The sequence below is a fragment of the Oncorhynchus tshawytscha genome, linkage group LG06 (assembly GCF_018296145.1).
Source record: "Oncorhynchus tshawytscha isolate Ot180627B linkage group LG06, Otsh_v2.0, whole genome shotgun sequence".
Lineage (NCBI taxonomy): Eukaryota > Metazoa > Chordata > Actinopteri > Salmoniformes > Salmonidae > Oncorhynchus > Oncorhynchus tshawytscha.
In genome coordinates, this window is record NC_056434.1 from 61,680,850 (window position 1) to 61,700,096 (window position 19,247).

A 19,247-nucleotide genomic window follows, 5' to 3' on the forward strand; every position below is an offset into this window, starting at 1 on the left:
ACGTGTCAGAGTAAATGTATAATTATATAATTGATTACTGAAATTGATTTGGCCAAGTATAACTGTGCTCACTGTTCAGTGCACTCTGTGCTTAGCAGCGGTCTCTGCTCAGTTTGGCAGCTGCGCAAGTGGGAGATGCCCGTGTGCTTCGCCGTTAACCAATAACTTTTTTTCTGCAGTTTTCGTCAAGATCACTCCGCGACCCACACGCTGCAGCGCTGTCGTTCAGCAGCAGATGATGCGCTGTCAGCCACTGACTTGTCATTCCCACTCGCCAGCACTCACCACTGTCATCAAATGACTCAAGCTAGCAAGTTCTGACTGAGCTCCATCGTCATGAAACGCAAATACACAGATGAGTTTCTCTCTTGGTTTCATACCAACTTTGAGAAATAACGAGGAGCGCCCACAATGTGTTTTGTGCAGGGAAGTGCTTAGTAATAAGTCTTTCAAAACAAACAAATTAATAAAATGACATGTCCTGTCCAAACATCCACAGCATGAGGGTAAACACAGGGAGTTCCTTCAGAACAGGGAAGAATGCTTCAGGAAACAGTGCGCCGACAGTGGAAAAGTCAATCAGCTGGCAAGGCATTGTTGACATTTTATAACAATAAGCAGAAATAAAGGAGTACTCTCTCTCATAGATGTGAGTTTCTCTTTCAAACAATCCCCTAGCCTTGTATACAGCTAATAGCTATAGTAACGTTGGTCAAAGCAAGCTACTGATAACCGGAAGTAACAGTAAATACAGATGAAGACAAAATGATCAGGCCTACTGTACATCTTACTGAAGAAATTTTGTAAACAAATCTAAATTGCAACTGTTGCTGTTGGAAAACAAGTATTTTTTTACTCTGAACTAGAATAAACTGATTGAAGTAAGATATTTATAGAGGCAAACACACAAAGTTCTGGGTTGGTAATCTATAGCAGGAAGTGGTATCCTGCCTGACTGAGAAAGCAGTCGATGTTCTGATCCAGTCCAGCACCACATACCTATGCGAGTCAGGATTCTTATCTCTGACATACTTTTTAAAAAAGTACAGAAACAGACTCAACGCTGAGCATGACCTCCATGTTGCACTATCAAAACCTGAGTCCAGAATAGACATGCTTGTTGAAAACTTCAACCGGTGTGATTTGATCAGTTTATTCCAGTTCAGAATAAACAAATAGTTACTGAATTTAAAACGGAGAAATTAAATGAATAGCTAATTATATGGGTATTTGTTTTTGTCTATATTGCATTTGTTTTAGGCATAAGGGTAATGAAATGTACCAATAATATTTACACATAGTTGCATATCTTCATAAGCTTGGGTCCGATGATAACACAGAATTTCTCATTTGGGCCCCAGGCTGAAAAAGTTTAAAGAACCCCTGCTTCAGAATATCAAAATCACATTTTGCTGTCCAGTGTCGACAATATATGAATTGTATGACATAATTACAGAAAAACAAAAGATGGAAACGGAAAATGATAACGTAGTATGGCTAATGACCAACCAAAATAAAAGGGTAGAGAATCATGGAGGTTGTGTGTGCGAGTGTCTCCCTCCTCCGTTCGTGAAACACTGCATTGCAGGGGGAACCTGCTGCTAGTGGCAGGCCCAGACAAAAACACGTGGAGCCGTGTGTTTGTTACTGATAGAGCAACAAACACAACCGCCTAAAACGAGGGGAACGTGACATACATCTTCCTGCCATCGGTTTCGTCAAACTCAGGGTTAATGCCTTTGCTCTGAGCATATGCCCCCAAATATTTTGCATGGAATTTTAATTTGGTAGCACCAGTGCACCTCTGACTGCCATAGAGAATACACCGGCAGCAGATTCATGACCATCATGCTTGCACCATTACTACAGAGAGAACGCAGGGCTCTACACTGACTTTTAAAAATGTATTTATTATTATTATTATTTATTTTTACAAAGAGCATGTTAGGCGCACAATGAAAAATTAGATAAAGCCAAAATCCTTAATATTTCTAGAGCACACCGGTGCTCCTAAATACAAAATGTCAGGTGGCACAGAAAAATATTTAGGTGCATATGCAAGTAAAATGGTCACACTGTAGAGCCCAGTAATAGCTCGCTTCTAGCCCAAACCGACCAAATGTTGACCCATAATACCGGTGCAACGTGTTTTTCTTTCTATCGCAGATTGGCAGGACCGCATTTTTTACTCATAAACCACGTCGCAGGCCGTTCGAAAATTACTTGCGAGCCGCTAACCTTGCTCAGGCATGTTACACAGCATTAGCTAGCTAACTAACAACCTAGTAACCATAGATTATATTTATCATAATATTTGTGGTTACTTTACCAGTAGTACACAAACACTTGGTAGCATAGAAAGGGAGAGATTCTTCAGGATAAAAGCCTGAAAAGTACCGAGGGTTCATATAAGCCAAGACCCAATCTAGGTTAGGATCAATCTTAAAAATAAAAAATTATAGTGCTTCTAAAACCTGTATTTTGTAATAGCTGGCAATTGTTAACATTAATTTCTTAAATATATTTCTTCGTATGCATTTATTTTTCTTCTTGAGAACAAGTGAACAACTCCTTGTAACAAATGTCAGTGTAGAGCCCTGGCATGGCAGCGGCATGCAGAGCTGTCACACATTTAGCAATCGCAGAGGCTTCCTTCCACTGCACAATAGTTAGGCCTGTCATCTAAAAAAAAAACATGTTTTCACATTCCAAAATATCAAACTATGAAATGTGCCATGTCACATGCTCTAGTACAGGGCTACAAATTATGATATTTAAAAAAAAAACAGAAAACAGCTCACCTGTGTGTTTTACTTGTCGTGCCCAAAGCAGTTACCGAATTTGCTTTATCGTACGCAAGCAGGGACATTCTGGCAAATACAGCCCACAGCGGAAAATAAAACACTGGCAAGGTCAGGAGACAGACAACAGGCCTGCTCTACAACCAGAGCAAATCAATAACTCCCTCTGGATCACCACCACAATCCATAGTCACAGCATTCATCACAGGTCTCTAAATTTTAGATGAGCTTCGATTGCAAGGTTTAGCCTAAAACCTCTATGGAAAGTAATCTATGTTATAGGGCTTTTTTTCCAACTGAAGGAAAGTTGATCAAAGACAACAACAGAGTATTGATTGGCATGTACTGTAGGCCTAAAGTAATTCAACAGCTACAAGAGTAGCTGGCTGCTACAGATAGGTCCATAGTCATCATGGTGCTATGAAGATTGATAACTAACTCATAGTGAATACCAGATTCTCTCTGAAGGTCAAGCAAGCTTGTTGCCATGGCCTCTGAGGTGAGAATGATTAGTCACAACATTGACAAACAATGGCCAGTACGGCAAAATTAAATTACTTGACTTAAGCCTACACAGGCCTATTAGATGAAATGTTTAAAATCTAGGCCTAACCCACCTGTTTAGGCGGAGCAGAGTATAGAACAGTTTTGTTAACTTGACATACCAGATCAAAATGTTTGTAAGGTTAGGCCCATCTACACCCGGTGGTCAGTTGATTAAGTACACCACCCCATTCGCTTCTTCAGACAGCAAGTCACGTGGCAGTGGCCAAAAACAGATACAAATAAACCTTATGGAACAGTGGGGACCGCAAAGCAACACAAACAGACACACTATATACACATGCATTTTGTGTTATAGATATGTGGCCTGAGTGAACACAGTTCATATGTTGTGAAATCTGTTATGAATGTATTGTAATGTTTTTTAAATGTATAACTGCCTTAATTTTGGTGGACCCCATTAAGAGTAGCTGCTGCCTTGGGATCCATAATAAATACAAATACCCCAGTTCATATTGAATGTAAAAGCACAATCTAATTTAAAACAGCATTTCCATTAGTGTTTCACATTGGATTTAGTGATATTGTAGTAGACCAGCCATTATGGTAAACTTCAGATTTTAACTGGTTTACCTCTGGTAATTGCACATGGACATTGCACATGCAAAATAAATGTGCATCTTGTTATCAGACTCAGGACTGGAGCATACCCAGTTCTGGGCGGTGGCCCTGGCAATCCCTGACTAGTGTGAAGGGCAAAGCAGTAATACAGGTCAACCACACCTTAATGAAAGGCTACATTTGAACAGGCAATTCATTTGTGTTTGTTTTCCACCACCTTGACACTACAAAATCCCAATCAGTCCTCTGAGTAGTCAATCAACGGCCAAAAAAAGAGAGGTTGCGTGATGATATGGCCATCCTCAGCCAGATAACTCGCGTGACCCCCCCAGCTCACATCTGATGATGGTCCAGCCCACTGATCCAAACACATGGTTTTAGTTACCAAGATGCATGAAACAATGACTATAGCGTGCAACATATGACTAGCTGCCACAATACTTGCCACAAGGTAAGAATTAGTAAAGTTATTAACCATGAATCCAAGGTCCACCTAGCTAGCCAACTAACGTTACAATAGCTAGCTTCGCTACTGGTTAGATAGCTAGCTAACGGTAAACTCAACTCACCTGTCCAAATTCTGTTGCATTACCAATGCGCTCTCTTCCGACATGTGGCCAATAAAAGTAAAACAACAGTACACTCAAACGTGTTGAGTGTATTAATTACATATGCAGGTTAGGTAGCTAGGTAGCTTGGCCTTGTTGAAAGCGGCGAGGCTTTTTCTGTTGGCACGAAGTCGAAGAGGTTAACGTTAGCTAGCCGGCTAACTTGTCTAACCGAAATGAACTAGCTAAAACTTGAACTATAAACCAGTTCCTTTGCAGTCATAACTAATGATTTTACAACTCGATGCTTCATCTACGGTTTCAGTTTAATAGTTTGCTAAAAACACCTTTTTAACGCTTCGGCGCGACCGCTTGACTCAATTGACTGGCTCTCTCTATGAGGTAACGCACGGGAACTCCTGGTGCGTATTACGTCACCAACAATAACAAGCCCGTCAGAGGCTGAGAAATCACAGTTACAGGATGCCTGGGATATGTAGTCCGACCCGAGTTTTACTCCTTCATGTTCCCAAATAAATATCTAATTAATTAATGCTCTAACTTGTGCAGGCGGACCTACCTAAGAGGCACCAAGCCTACTTGGGAAGACGAGCATCATGAAGATACACATATGGCTACAGAATACTTCGTATTGCGGTAGGTTGCATTTATTATAGCGCTCTGTAGCGTTATTACGCCACAAGCTTCGGGCAGTGCATATGAGTGCATCTCATTTAATGGCTCAGTTGTATCTTTATTCTCTAAATTTGCTTGGTTAAAATGACTGCAAAATGTTGCAACAGTTTTAGCAGTCATGGAAGATATTGTGCAAATGTGATCTGGGATACATTCCCCCCCCTCCCTCATTACATGTGTCTGTGGTAGGTGAAGAAAAGAAGCCTCGTCTAATGTAGCTATTAAAATATCGCCTAGTCAGACTACTCTATTCCAGCTGGCTGATAAGCGTTATTAGATTTCCCATTTGGTTCAGCACAGATTTTTTTTTTTACCAACTTTAACTTGTCAATATTACCTCAATTTCCTACTTGGAAGACAAACAATGTCTTCTACTTCCATGTCTATAGTTGCAGGGGTTTTGTTTGAATTTAGAAAATGCTCAGTTAAATGTTTTGTTCCATGAAATAAATCAAACAATGTGTACACTGCCATTTGATCTATTTCAAATATTCTCATTAATTGAGACAGGTGGGTGTCCACCCCAAAGTGCTGCATGTCATGATTACTCACCTGTCTCGATCAGTGAGAGAATTTGAAATAAACAAGTGGCATACTAATTGCTGGATTACTTCATGGAGCAAAAAAAAATGGATCTCATTTTTAATGTAGCATTTTCTAAATTTAAATGACACCTCGCAACTAGACATGAACGTTTAGAAGACACTGGTTGTATTCCAAATCAAGAATTGAGGAGGTATTAAACTGGGTGGTTCGAGCCCTGAATGCTGATTGGCTGACACCCGTGGTATATCAGACCATATACCACGTATGACATTTTTTACTGCTCTAATTACATTGGTAACCAGTTTATAATAGCAATAAGGAACCTCGGTGGTTTGTGATATGGGCAATATACCACGGCTAAGGGCTGTGTCCAGGCACTTCGCGTTGCGTCGTGCATAAGAACAGCCCCTAGCCGTGGTATATTGGCCATATACCACGTCTCCTCGGGCCTTATTTCTTAAACCGCTAATGGAGCATCATATTAGCCATTACTATCCCCAAGTTACATCTAGCTCACGAAAACCTCCCTTCTAGGGTTTTCAAGCAGTTAGCTTCGCCCACGGCTGCCTATGAACTACAATTCTGACGCTGTGTTTTACTGGTTTTAGAAACGTCAATTATTGCTTGCGAAATGGTTTGAAACGTATGGCCCTTATCTTTCATATCAGCGATGAATAATCTTTCAAATAAAACCGATGCACTTACTGTGGCAGATTTGCACAGTTCCATATTCTGTGTTTGCCCCAAATCAATGAACTACACTTTCTCCCCACTTACACACAGGTGTTTGTAGCACGCTAGATAGCTACTTAGCACAGGCCGCCGCCGCCGCCTCCTAAACAAGCGCTGTAAACATTGAGATATGGCCTTGGGAACACGAACCCTATTTACCGGCTATGAATGGGTTAACGATGATAGTCAATAAAAGTCATATTTAAATGCTAGCCTGATTTAATGCAAAAATGTATGGGCCTACATTCAAAACAAAAGCTGACCAAAACCATAGTATTTCTTTCGACCAAACTTTGCATTCCGGACAAGTTACACTAATAAACTACATTTCCCTGAAGCCTCCTCATCCATGCGCCGCAGTCGATCAGCTGTTGAAGCAACTGCTGACTACCTCCGCACGAAGGGTAACTCATTTGTCATATCTTAACCCAGACGAGGCAAACAGAAATAGCGTTATTTGCAGAGTCCCAAAGGGTGAAAGATAAAGGTAAATTGAGTTTCATGTGAAACAGAAAACCGACACGGGTGTGCATGCTGTTGCGGTGTTTGTTTGGTGATAACGTTACCTGTACAATTGTGGGTCGGATACGAATTTTTAATAGCCCGCTTGTGAATGTATCTAATGTCTGGTATAACCAACGCGAAAGGAAAATACGATTTTTTTGTTGTCGAAATTGGTGCATTGTTTTTCTTTTAGGCTGGTTAACTGCACCCGTATTTGGTTACTTGGTGACCATGAACATGCAGCGTTTATGCATCGAGGAGAAAACAAGGATTAAGCACTGTACAAAATGCTGTGCAATATTTTACTTTCTACGAGAAGTCTACGTCACACCTGTTAGGAATAGGATATTCTAAAAACCTGAGAATTAAAATGATGTGCTCAACATACATTTGGCTGGCTACTGTGTGGGAGTCGTTTTAGCCTATTCTGAATACTTTCTAAATATCACACTGTGGCTTTATTAGGCCACAGTTATCTCGAATGGTTCATAATTAAAATGGAAAATAAACCGTGCAGTATCCTGACTCATTCAAAGCAGAATGATTTTACTATTAGTAATATTTATTACCAGCGATGGGCCTAATTGTGTCTATAATTATGCTAACGGCCGTCCAGAATAAACTTTTATAAAGAGTTTATGATAGCCTTAAAATACGAAATTAACTAAATGTAATAAATATTATTTTGATCAATGCAGGCAGGCATGAAAGAAGAGGCGCGACACTGCTCCTCTAGGATTTTGTGAACATAGATATGCATATAGGGCTGGCTCTGTTATAGTACCCATTTGCACCCTACTCAGAAAATCTGCATATAAAAAAGGTGACAGAAAAATGTACCAAGTTTAATGCAGTAATTGAAGCTGCCTCTTATCGTAATCTCTATAACATTCATGCTTTTAGGGTGAAGCTTGTTAGCCCATGTAGCAAGCTGTTTTGTGAAGTCACTTAAACATGTAGCTCATGTCTTGGCTACTACTAGGCCAATGCCATACAAAAGTGCATCATCTCTTATCATTGTCACGGAAACCTAAAACAAAAAAAAGTCAATTTTGCTAAGAAGTGGGTGGGTCAAGGTTTTAACCTTGTCAAGGCTTTAACCTTGTCAAGGCTTTAACCTTGAAGAACGCAGCAGCTGTATTTTTTGCAAATTAATTCAGGGTTGGTTCTAGGGAGAAAAATAAACAGGAACAAGAATCAGTCTCACATTGCAGTTCGGAGTTTCTGGGTAAAGGAAAACAAGACATGGTGAATATCGGTGTCCTCCACCTGTCTCTCCCGCACACATCCGAGTGGATCGCTGGCGTCAGAAAGGGTGAAACTATTTAATCTCTTGCTGAAGTGCACGTTATTGTAATACACCAGCAGTATTTGATTTTCTTCTAAATGGGTGATCACTAATTTGCCTCCAGCAGCAGAAAAATTCCCCACGGAGTTCTCTCTAAAATATCATAACAGCCCAGAGAGGCTAGTCTATGACATTCTCAATGGTAAATAACTTATCTGTTTTCCCCGTTTCAGCTCAGCAAACCATGCAGGATGATTTACTGATGGACAAAAACAAAGCCCAACCTAATCAGCAGCTAGATCCAGCAGTAGACCCTCCCTCCACCCCGACCCCTTCGGATCCCCCTACATTAGATGAGAGCCCGTCGAGTGTGAGCAACCAAGCAGCTTCAGCTCTCAACAAAGAGAAAGTGCCGATGGAGTCTCCGATCCTGCCAGGCTTGAGTTTTCATCAGCCGCAGGAAACCGGTGGCACCCTGTCCCCCTCATATGGTAGCACTTGGTCTACTGGAACTACGAACACCGTGGACGACAATTTTAATCAAGGAATACCCTCGGTGAACGGAACAATGCTTTTCCAGAACTTCCCCCACCACATAAATCCGGTATTTGGAGGCAATTTCTCACCTCAGCTTGGCTTGGCACAGTCTCAGCATCCACAGCAGCAAGCCCAGCACCAGCCAGCGCAGCAACGGAGATCCCCTGTTAGCCCCAACCACGGTCCTTTTCCACAGAGAAACGCTTACAGTCACCAGTCTGTCATGAATAGCAAGGCTTCTTCACCTGCCTCATCTTCGGGTTGGAATAATCACCAAAATGCCACTTGGAGCACAGGCTCCAATCCATGGAGCGGTCTCCAGGCAGGCAGGGACCCGCGAAGAGCTGTGGGAGTCGGGGTCGGTGTGGGGGTCGGTGTAGGGGTGCCTTCTTCCATGAACCCCATCTCCCCGATGAAAAAGCCCTATTCTAGCAACGTTATAGCACCCCCAAAATTCCCGAGAGCTGGTCTCCTCACCCAGAAATCTTGGATGGAGGACAACGCCTTAAGGATGGACAACAGCAACAATATGCTGCCTTTTCAGGTATGTTTGGCCTAATAATGAAACCTTAATCCAATTTTAAACATTTTCATAATAAACAATATTGGTATGTAAATTAAATGCAAGGGGCACAAGTGTTAGAATATGATGATGATGACTTGTCCACATCATGAGAGAACTTCTGAAACTGTAGAAGTAGCCTATAGCCATATGTATGCTAATAGGTTGCATTTAAACAATGTTAAAGAAGTGTCATAATGGATTGTTTAGTATGTGATTAGGCTATTATGATGTTATGATATTGATTAGTCTATTATGACCTTATAATGAGGTTTCTATGCATAATTTCCTAATTTCCATCGGTGTCAGCGCAGAAATAGAATGAATAGAACGGCCCTCCCCATTCAAGTCCGTGATGGCATAAGGGTTGACTGACAGCCATTTTGTGTGTACTCATTGGAGCAAAGCAGGAAGTGTGCCCATCAATCATTTGTGCTGTGATTTGTTGAAGCAACTCAACTGACCTTAAAGAAAAATACATTTAGAATCATTTGAATGAACATTCTGTTACCATGTCAATTATTGCATCACAATACCAGGCACCCATTGCATGTGTACCCATGAGTTTACTTGTCAAATTGCCAGGATTAGAGGTTCCTAGCCCGTTCTATTAATGATATTTCTATGGTCGGGGGACTGACTCCATTGAGAAATGGCTCTGGAGTTCACTTCCCACCCTATGGTAGTGAAAATCATTGTGATTATTGAAGGGCGACATTTAGTCTAGTGGGTGGTAGGTCTTCGATACACTGCTCTCATATGATTATACTGTGTAACCAAATGATTATGTAAGTATCTGCTTCGCGATACATTATTAGTCATAATTGCATTGTAACAGTGACGTATGAAACATTGTTGAGAGTCCACCCCCTCTCTTGTTTTACTGTGCAAACTTTTTACTTTGTCACTATAGCCTGATGTGCCGTAGACAGTAAGTAGTTCAGTTTATTCAGGCCTAGTTATTTTAAAAAGCTATAGACAGAAATTAAAGAATGCACTAGGCTACAGTCACTTGACAACCAAGTAATGAACAGTGCCGGTTCAGTAAAACTGTGATTCTATAGGTCTTTTAAAAATATTTTTTATATATTTTTTTTACTTTGAAAGGCTTATCTAAAAAAGCCAAGGGGAAAGAAAAGGTCCCTTTCTGAGTCATTAACTAAATACTTTTACACTATTTTAAAGGAGAGTACTAGAATGCTGCCAATGTAAGTCCCATTTTCCATGCCTAGTTTGCCAGGACTGCAGTGGAGATAACCTAGGAGTTATGTGTGCTTTTCGTCAGTGATAGGTGCTGTCTCAGCGCAGCCTTCTCTGATGTCTACGGCTACGTCAGACACACCAATGAAATGCCATCCCGTCTGCCCATTTCTATTTTGCCTACCACTGGGCCTGAGACATCTCCTTTTTCAAAAGCAGATACAAAGGCATTGTTTAATGAAGATACAGCGACTTCAGAAACTATTCACAGCCTTTTACTTTTTCCAAATTTTGTTGTTACAAAGTGGGATTATTTGTCATTCATTGTCAGCAAACTATTCAAATGTACAAGTGGAAGAACTATTTTAACCTTTGTCGAAAATGTTTGAAAAATAAAACCCTAATATTTTGATTAAATAAGTATTCAACCCCCTGAGTCAGATACGGCAGCTAGCCAAGCATTTAGGAGCATTGGGCCAGTAACCGAAAGGTCTCTGGTTCGAATACCTACGTTTATTCTTTCAGTGAAATACGGAACCGTTCGGTATTTTATCTAACGGGTGGCATCCCTAAGTCTAAATATTCTTGTTACATTGCACAACCTTCAATGCTATGTCAGAATTCGTAAAATTCTGGCAAATTAGTTCGCAATGAGCCAGGCGGCCCAAACTGTTGCATATACCCTGACTCTGCGTGCAATGAACGCAAGAGAAGTGACACAATTTCACCTGGTTAATATTGCCCGCTAACCTGGATTTCTTTTAGCTAAATATGCAGGTTTAAAAATATATACTTCTGTGTATTGATTTTAAGAAAGGCATTGATGTTTATGGTTGGGTACACATTGGAGCAAGGACAGTACGCATTGGAGCAAGAACAATACGCACTGCATCGATTATATGCAATGCAGGACACTCGATAAACGAGTAATATCATCAACCATGTGTAGTTAACTAGTGATTATGATTGATTGATTGTTTTTTATAAGGTAAGTTTAATGCTAGCTAGCAACTTACTTACTGCTTACGGCATTCGCGTAACAGGCAGGTTCCTCGTGGAGTGCAATGAGAGGCAGGTGGTTAGAGCGTTGGACTAGTTAACTGTAAGGTTGCAAGATTGAATCCCCCGAGCTGACAAGGTAAAAATCTGTCGTTCTGCCCCTGAACAAGGCAGTTAACCCACCATTCCTAGGCCGTCATTGAAATTAAGAATGTGTTCTTAACTGACTTGCCTAGTTAAATAAAGGTGTAAAAAAAAAAAGAAGACCAAATCGGTGTCCAAAAACACAGATTTCCGATTGTTATGAAAACTTGTAATCGGCCATTCCGATTAATCGGTTGCCCTCTACTGCTAACAATGCTCACTTTAATTTCTGTAATTTCTTTTAAACTCATTGCAGCACAGTTTTCCCTGGTGGTACTTGTTGTTCTGTGAATAACTTTTGTCTCCCAAATCCTGAACAGCTAGTTACTAAATCATTGCAACTACAATGTCCAAATTAGGACTCACAGACAGCTTTTGGAGAGTGTTTTTCACTGAAAACATATGAATTTGTGACGTACCTTAGGGATGGCTAATTACTGATCCCTGTATCTCTCATTTACAGATTCGGTGTCAGAAGAATGTTCACTGTGACTAGCAGGCAATGGTGTCATCTGTCATTAGTTGTCTTGTGTTCTAAAATATTGTCATAAATAGATCTATCTATATTAGTACCAGTCAAAATACACCTACTCATTCAAGGGTTTTTCTTTATTTTTACTATTTTCTACATTGTAGAATAATAATGAAGACATCAAAACTATGAAATAACAGATATGGAATCATGTAGAAAGCAAAAAAAAGTGTTAAACCAAATCAGAATATATTTGAGATTCTTCAAAGTAGCCACCCTTTGACAGCTTTGCACACTCATGGCATTCTCTCAACCAGCTCTCATGAGGAATGCTTTTCCAACAGTCTTGAAGGAGTTCCCACATATGCTGAGCAGTTGTTGGCTCATCCCAAACCATCTCAAATGGGTTGAGGTCATGTGATTGTTGAGGCCAGGTAATCTGATGCAGCTCTCCATCTCGGTCAAATAGCCCTTACACAGTCTGGAGGTATGTTTTGAGTCCTTGTCCTGTTGAAAAACAAATGATAGTCCCACTAAGCGCAACCCAGATGGCGTGGCATGGTGTATCACTGCAGAATGCTGTGGTATCCATGCTGGTTAAGTGTGCCTTGAATTCTAAATAAATCACTGACAGTGTTTCTGGCAAAGCACCATCACACTGACTCCATGCTACACGGTGGGAACCACCACATGCAGAAATCATCTGTTCACCTACTCTGCGTCTCACAAAGACACGGAGGTTGGAAACAAAAATCTCAAATTTGGACTCACCAGATTTCCTCCGGTCAAATGCTCATGTTTCTTGCCCCAAGCAAGTCTCTTCTTCTTATTGGGGTCCTTTTAGTCGTGGTTTCTTAGCAGCAATTCGACCATGAAGGCCTGATTCACGCAGTCCCCTCTGAACAGTTGATGTTGATGTCTGTTACTCTGAATTCTGTGACTCATTTATTTGGGCTTCAGTCTGAGGTGCATTTAACTCTATTGAAATCCTCTGTAGTAGAGGTAACTCTGGGTCTTCCTTTCCTGTGGCGGTCCTCAGTCAGGTTCATCATACCGCTTGGTTTTTGCGACTGCACTTGAAGCAACTTTCAAAGTTCTTGACCTTTTCTGGGTTGCCTAACCTTCATGTCTTAAAGTAATGATGGACTGTCATTTCTCTTTGCTTATTTGAGCTGTTCTTGCCATAATATGCACTTGGTCTTTTACCAAATAGGGCTATCTTCTGTGTACCACCCCTACCTTGTCACAACACAACTGAATGGCTAAAACCCATTAAGAAGGAAAGAAATTCCACAAATGAACTTTTAACAAGGCACACCTGTTAATTGAAATGCATTCCATGTGACTGCCTCATGAAGCTGGTTGACAGAATGCCAAAAGTGTGCAAAGTTCTCATCAAGGCAAAGGGTGGCTACTTTGAAGAATCTCAAATTAAATATATTTAGATTTGTTTAACACTTTTTAGGGGGGCACTACATGCTTCCATGCGTGTTATTTTATAGTTTTGATGTCTTCACTATTATTATACAATGTAGAAAATAGTAAAAAATCCATGAATGAGTAGGTGTGTCAACTTTTGACTTGTGCTTATATACTAACCATTCAAAAGTTTGGGGTCATGTAGAAATTTGCTGTTTTTTAAAGAAAAGCTCTTTTTGTTTTTTGTTTGTTGGTAAAATATGATTTCAAATTGATCAGAAATACAGTGTGGACATTGTTAATGTTGTATAAATAACTATTGTAACTGGAAACTTGAGTATTGAGTATCTGGAGCATCAGCATTTGTGGGTTTGATTACAGGCTCAAAATGGCTGGAAACAAAGAACTTTCTTCTGAAACTCGTCAGTCTATTCTTGTTCTGAGAAATGAAGGCTACTCCATGTGAGACATTTCCAAGAAACTGAAGATCTCATACAACGCTTTGTACTACTCCCTTCACAAACACGCAACTGGTTCTAAACAGAATAGAAAGGAGGCCCGGTGCACAACTGAGCAAGAGGACAAGTACATTAGAGTGTCTAGTTTGAGAAACAGACGCCTCACAAGTCCTCAACTGGCATCTTCATTAAATAGTACCTGAAAAACACCAGGAAGTTGTTGTTTCTGGCCATTTTGAGCCTGTAATCGAACCTACAAATGCGGATGCTCCAGATACTCAACTAGTCTAAAGAAGGCACGTTTTATTGCTTCTTTAATCGGGACAACAGTTTTAAGCTGTGCTAACAATTTCAAAAGGGTTTTCTTATGATCAATTAGCCTTTTAAAATGGTAAACTTGGATTAGCTAACACAACGTGTCATTGGAACACAGCAGTGATGGTTGCTGATAATGGTCCTCTGTACAACGATGCAGATATTCCATTAAAAATCAGCCGTTTCCAGTTACAAGTCATTTACAACATTACATGTCCACCTTGTATTTCTGATCATTTTGATGTTATTTTAATGGACAAAAAAATAGCTTTTCTTTCAAAAACAAGGACATATCTAAGTGACCCTAAACTTTTGAACGTTTGTGTAATATATATATACAGTGGGGAGAACAAGTATTTGATACACTGCCGATTTTGCCTACTTACAAAGCATGTAGAGGTCTGTCATTTTTATCATAGGTACACTTCAACTGTGAGAGATGGAATCTAAAACAAAAATCCAGAAAATCACATTGTATGATTTTTAAGTAATTAATTTCCATTTTATTGCATGACATAAGAATTTGATACATCAGAAAAGCAGAACTTAAAATTCGGTACAGAAACCTTTGTTTGCAATTACAGAGATCATACGTTTCCTGTAGTTCTTGACCAGGTTTGCACACACTGCATCAGGGATTTTGGCCCACTCCTCCATACAGACCTTCTCCAGATCCTTCAGGTTTTGGGGCTGTCGCTGGGTAATACGGACTTTCAGCTCCCTCCAAAGATTTTCTATTGGGTTCAGATCTGGAGACTGGCTAGGCCACTCCAGGACCTTGAGATGCTTCTTACGGAGCCACTCCTTAGTTGTGTGTTACGGGTCGTTGTCATGCTGGAAGACCCAGCCATCTTCAATGCTCTTACTGAGGGAAGGAGGTTGTTGGCTAAGATCTCGCGATACATGGCCCCATCCATCCTCCCCTCAATACGGTGCAGTCGTCCTGTCTCATTGGCAGAAAAGCATCCCCAAAGAATGATGTTTCCACCTCCATGCTTCACGGTTGGGATGGTGTTCTTAGGGTTGTACTCATCCTTCTTCCTCCAAACACGGCGAGTGGAGTTTAGACCAAAAAGCTCTATTTTTGTCTCATCAGACCACATGACCTTCTCCCATTCCTCCGCTGGTTCATCCAGATGGTCATTGGCCAACTTCAGACAGGCCTGGACATGCCCTGGCTTGAGCAGGGGAACCTTGCGTGCGCTGCAGGATTTTAATCCATGACAGCGTAGTGTGTTACTAATGGTTTTCTTTGAGACTGTGGTCCCAGCTCTCTAAAGGTCATTGACCAGGTCCTGCCGTGTAGTTCTGGGCTGATCCCTCACCTTCCTCATGATCATTGATGCCCCACGAGGTGAGATCTTGCATGGAGCCCCAAACCGAGGGTGATTGACCGTCATCTTGAACTTCTTCCATTTTCTAATAATTGCGCCAACAGTTGTTGCCTTCTCACCAAGCTGCTTGCCTATTGTCCTGTAGCCCATCCCAGCCTTGTGCAGGTCTACAATTTTATCCCTGATGTCCTTACACAGCTCTCTGGTATTGGCCATTGTGGAGAGGTTGGAGTCTGATTGAGTGTGTGGACAGGTATCTTTTATACAGGTAACAAGTTCAAACGGGTGCAGATAATACAGGTAATGAGTGGAGAACAGGAGGGCTTCTTAAAGAAAAACTAACAGGTCTGTGAGAGCCGGAATTCTAACTGGTTGGTAGGTGATCAAATACTTACTGTATGTCATGCAATAAAATGCACATGAATTACTTAAAAATCATACAATGTGATTTTCAGGATTTTTGTTTTAGATTCTGTCTTTCACAGTTGAAGTGTACCTATGATAAAAATTACAGACCTCTACATGCTTTGTAAGTAGGAAACACTGCAGATTTTGCAGGTTATCAAATACTTGTTCTCCCCACTGTATACAGTGCCTTGCGAAAGTATTCGGCCCCCTTGAACTTTGCGACCTTTTGCCACATTTCAGGCTTCAAACATAAAGATATAAAACTGTATTTTTTTTGTGAAGAATCAACAACAAGTGGGACACAATCATGAAGTGGAACGACATTTATTGGATATTTCCAACTTTTTTAACAAATCAAAAACTGAAAAATTGGGCGTGCAAAATTATTCAGCCCCTTTACTTTCAGTGCAGCAAACTCTCTCCAGAAGTTCAGTGAGGATCTCTGAATGATCCAATGTTGACCTAAATGACTAATGATGATAAATACAATCCACCTGTGTGTAATCAAGTCTCCGTATAAATGCACCTGCACTGTGATAGTCTCATAGGTCCGTTAAAAGCGCAGAGAGCATCATGAAGAACAAGGAACACACCAGGCAGGTCCGAGATACTGTTGTGAAGAAGTTTAAAGCCGGATTTGGATACAAAAAGATTTCCCAAGCTTTAAACATCCCAAGGAGCACTGTGCAAGCGATAATATTGAAATGGAAGGAGTATCAGACCACTATAAGGAGAAGACTGATCAGAGATGCAGCCAAGAGGCCCATGATCACTCTGGATGAACTGCAGAGATCTACAGCTGAGGTGGGAGACTCTGTCCATAGGAAAACAATCAGTCGTATATTGCACAAATCTGGCCTTTATGGAAGAGTGGCAAGAAGAAAGCCATTTCTTAAAGATATCCATAAAAAGTGTTGTTTAAAGTTTGCCACAGGCCACCTGGGAGACACACCAAACATGTGGAAGAAGGTGCTCTGGTCAGATGAAACCAAAATTGAACTTTTTGGCAACATTGCAAAACGTTATGTTTGGTGTAAAAGCAACACAGCTCATCACCCTGAACACACCATCCCCACTGTCAAACATGGTGGTGGCAGCATCATGGTTTGGGCCTGCTTTTCTTCAGCAGGGACAGGGAAGATTGTTAAAATTGATGGGAAGATGGATGGAGCCAAATACAGGACCATTCTGGAAGAAAACCTGATGGAGTCTGCAAAAGACCTGAGACTGGGACGGAGATTTGTCTTCCAACAAGACAATGATCCAAAACATAAAGCAAAATCTACAATGGAATGGTTAAAAAATAAACATATCCAGGTGTTAGAATGGCCAAGTCAAAGTCCAGACCTGAATCCATTCGAGAATCTGTGGAAAGAACTGAAAACTGCTGTTCACAAATGCTCTCCATCCAACCTCACTGAGTTCGAGCTGTTTTGCAAGGAGGAATGGGAACAAATTTCAGTCTCTCGATGTGCAAAACTGATAGAGACATACCCCAAGCGACTTACAGCTGTAATCGCAGCAAAAGGTGGCGCTACAAAGTACTAACTTAAGGGGGCTGAATAATTTTGCACGCCCAATTTTTCAGTTTTTGATTTGTTAAAAAAGTTTGAAATATCCAATAAATGTCGTTCCACTTCATGATTGTGTCCCACTTGTTGTTGATTCTTCACAAAAAAATACAGTTTTAGATCTTTATGTTTGAAGCCTGAAATGTGGCAAAAGGTCGCAAAGTTCAAGGGGGCCGACTACTTTCTCAAGGCACTGTATGCGCAACATTGAAAAATGTTAGTTCATATAAGGAAGTCAGTCAATTGAAATAAATGCAATAGGCCCTAATCTATGGATTTCACATGACTATGGATCTCCACCCACTGGGTAGCCAGGCCCAGCCATTAAGAATTAGTTTTCCCCCACAAAGGGCTTTTATTACAGACAGAAATGGTCCTCGGCAGTGGCCTGTTATTGTCCACAGCACTAGGTGCATCTGTATTATGATCATGCTGTTTAATCAGCTTCTTGAAATGCCACACCTGTCATGTGGATTGATTATCTTGACTTAGGATAAAATGCTCACTAACAGGAATGTAAACATGTGTGCACAACATTTTAGAGGTTTTAGAGTATAATACATATCTCCACTATAGGCTACTTTGAACATGCTCCAACCTCAAATGGGTGAATCCGCTCTCGTACTCACTGAGTGGGCAGTATTTGTTCATTCACTCAAAAGGAAGAACCACGGGGAAGGTAGTGTGAGCCAAAATGTGAAACTGTTGCAGGGAACAACGTGCCAATGGAACCTGGTGAAATTCAAGCCTGATTGAAACATATTGAGTAGATGAAGATAACTATTGTCTGTTATTCTCTTTTTAACCCCTCTCCCTTTGCTACTATTTATCTCACTTTTTATTTCATTTAGTGAGCCTCTAATCTTTTTGCTCTCTATTTAGCTAGCTGGTGGAGGTGGTTATGACAAAGACAAGGTCAAGGGGGTACATGTCAGAGGCTGAGTGCCCTGGTTGCTAAAGTGAAATTCAGGCAAAGGAGATATCAAACCAAGCACAAACTGTTGGAGAAGAGTGGTTTAAAGTCACTTCAGAGTATCACCAGGGTCATATTCTTTAGGGCACACTAGCAAAGCATTTTATGCCAAAATTGTGGGAAACTTATTCTCGTGAACCATAAATCGAAATACTATGTAGGACCATGTTAGATCTCTTCTTAGCTTGAGAAAAGTTAATGGATCGGTTTAGAGATGGCTGAGTTATTGATAAATCATGAAATCAGATTTTATATGTCCATTTAAATCCTTTGTAAATCCACTTCACAATGGTCTATCAACTCTAAACATTTTACGGTCATCAAATACATTACCATTACATTGTTAAGTTTGGGATTGATATCTTAAAAATAAGGAAACTTTTAACAATTCACTTTTTTGACAATGTAACGCTAATTCTTAAAATAATCATAAAAAATTGTCTTCCAATGGACTTAGTCAGATTCACTCCATGTCATCTTTGAACTCATCACAATAATCCTTAAAGAGTTTGATAATATAACGTTATTGCAGTCAAAGATGGCCACACTATACCAGTAGATCAGGGGTCTCCAACCTTTTCTAGCATGAGAGTTACTTACATTTTTTAATAACTT

The 19,247-nt window shown here is 40.5% G+C and overlaps 2 protein-coding genes across 6 annotated transcripts in view; one reads left to right on the forward strand and one right to left on the reverse strand.

Moving 5' to 3' along the window:
• The window catches only part of LOC112252833 (membrane-associated ring finger (C3HC4) 5), a 47,885-nt gene extending 42,983 nt beyond the window's left edge, over nt 1–4,902 (reverse strand). For both annotated transcript variants that reach the window (XM_042323479.1, XM_024424486.2), the window contains exon 1: nt 4,496–4,902. In XM_042323479.1, coding sequence (XP_042179413.1) covers nt 4,496–4,539 — 44 coding nt within the window. In that variant the 5' untranslated portion in view covers nt 4,540–4,902. The remainder of the gene's footprint in view (nt 1–4,495) is intronic.
• Nucleotides 4,903–4,964: 62 nt separating this feature from the next.
• Nucleotides 4,965–19,247, forward strand: part of LOC112252832 (cytoplasmic polyadenylation element-binding protein 3) — a 76,970-nt gene continuing 62,687 nt past the window's right edge. The window contains exons 1-2 of one of the 4 annotated variants that reach the window (XM_024424481.2): nt 4,965–5,131; nt 8,474–9,321. In XM_024424481.2, the coding sequence (XP_024280249.1) occupies nt 5,092–5,131; nt 8,474–9,321 (888 nt within the window). In that variant the 5' untranslated portion in view covers nt 4,965–5,091. Of the gene's footprint in view, nt 5,132–6,748; nt 6,936–8,096; nt 8,268–8,473; nt 9,322–19,247 lie in introns of those variants that run through there. The other 3 variants (XM_024424483.2, XM_024424479.2, XM_024424480.2) reach the window with 3 other exon arrangements.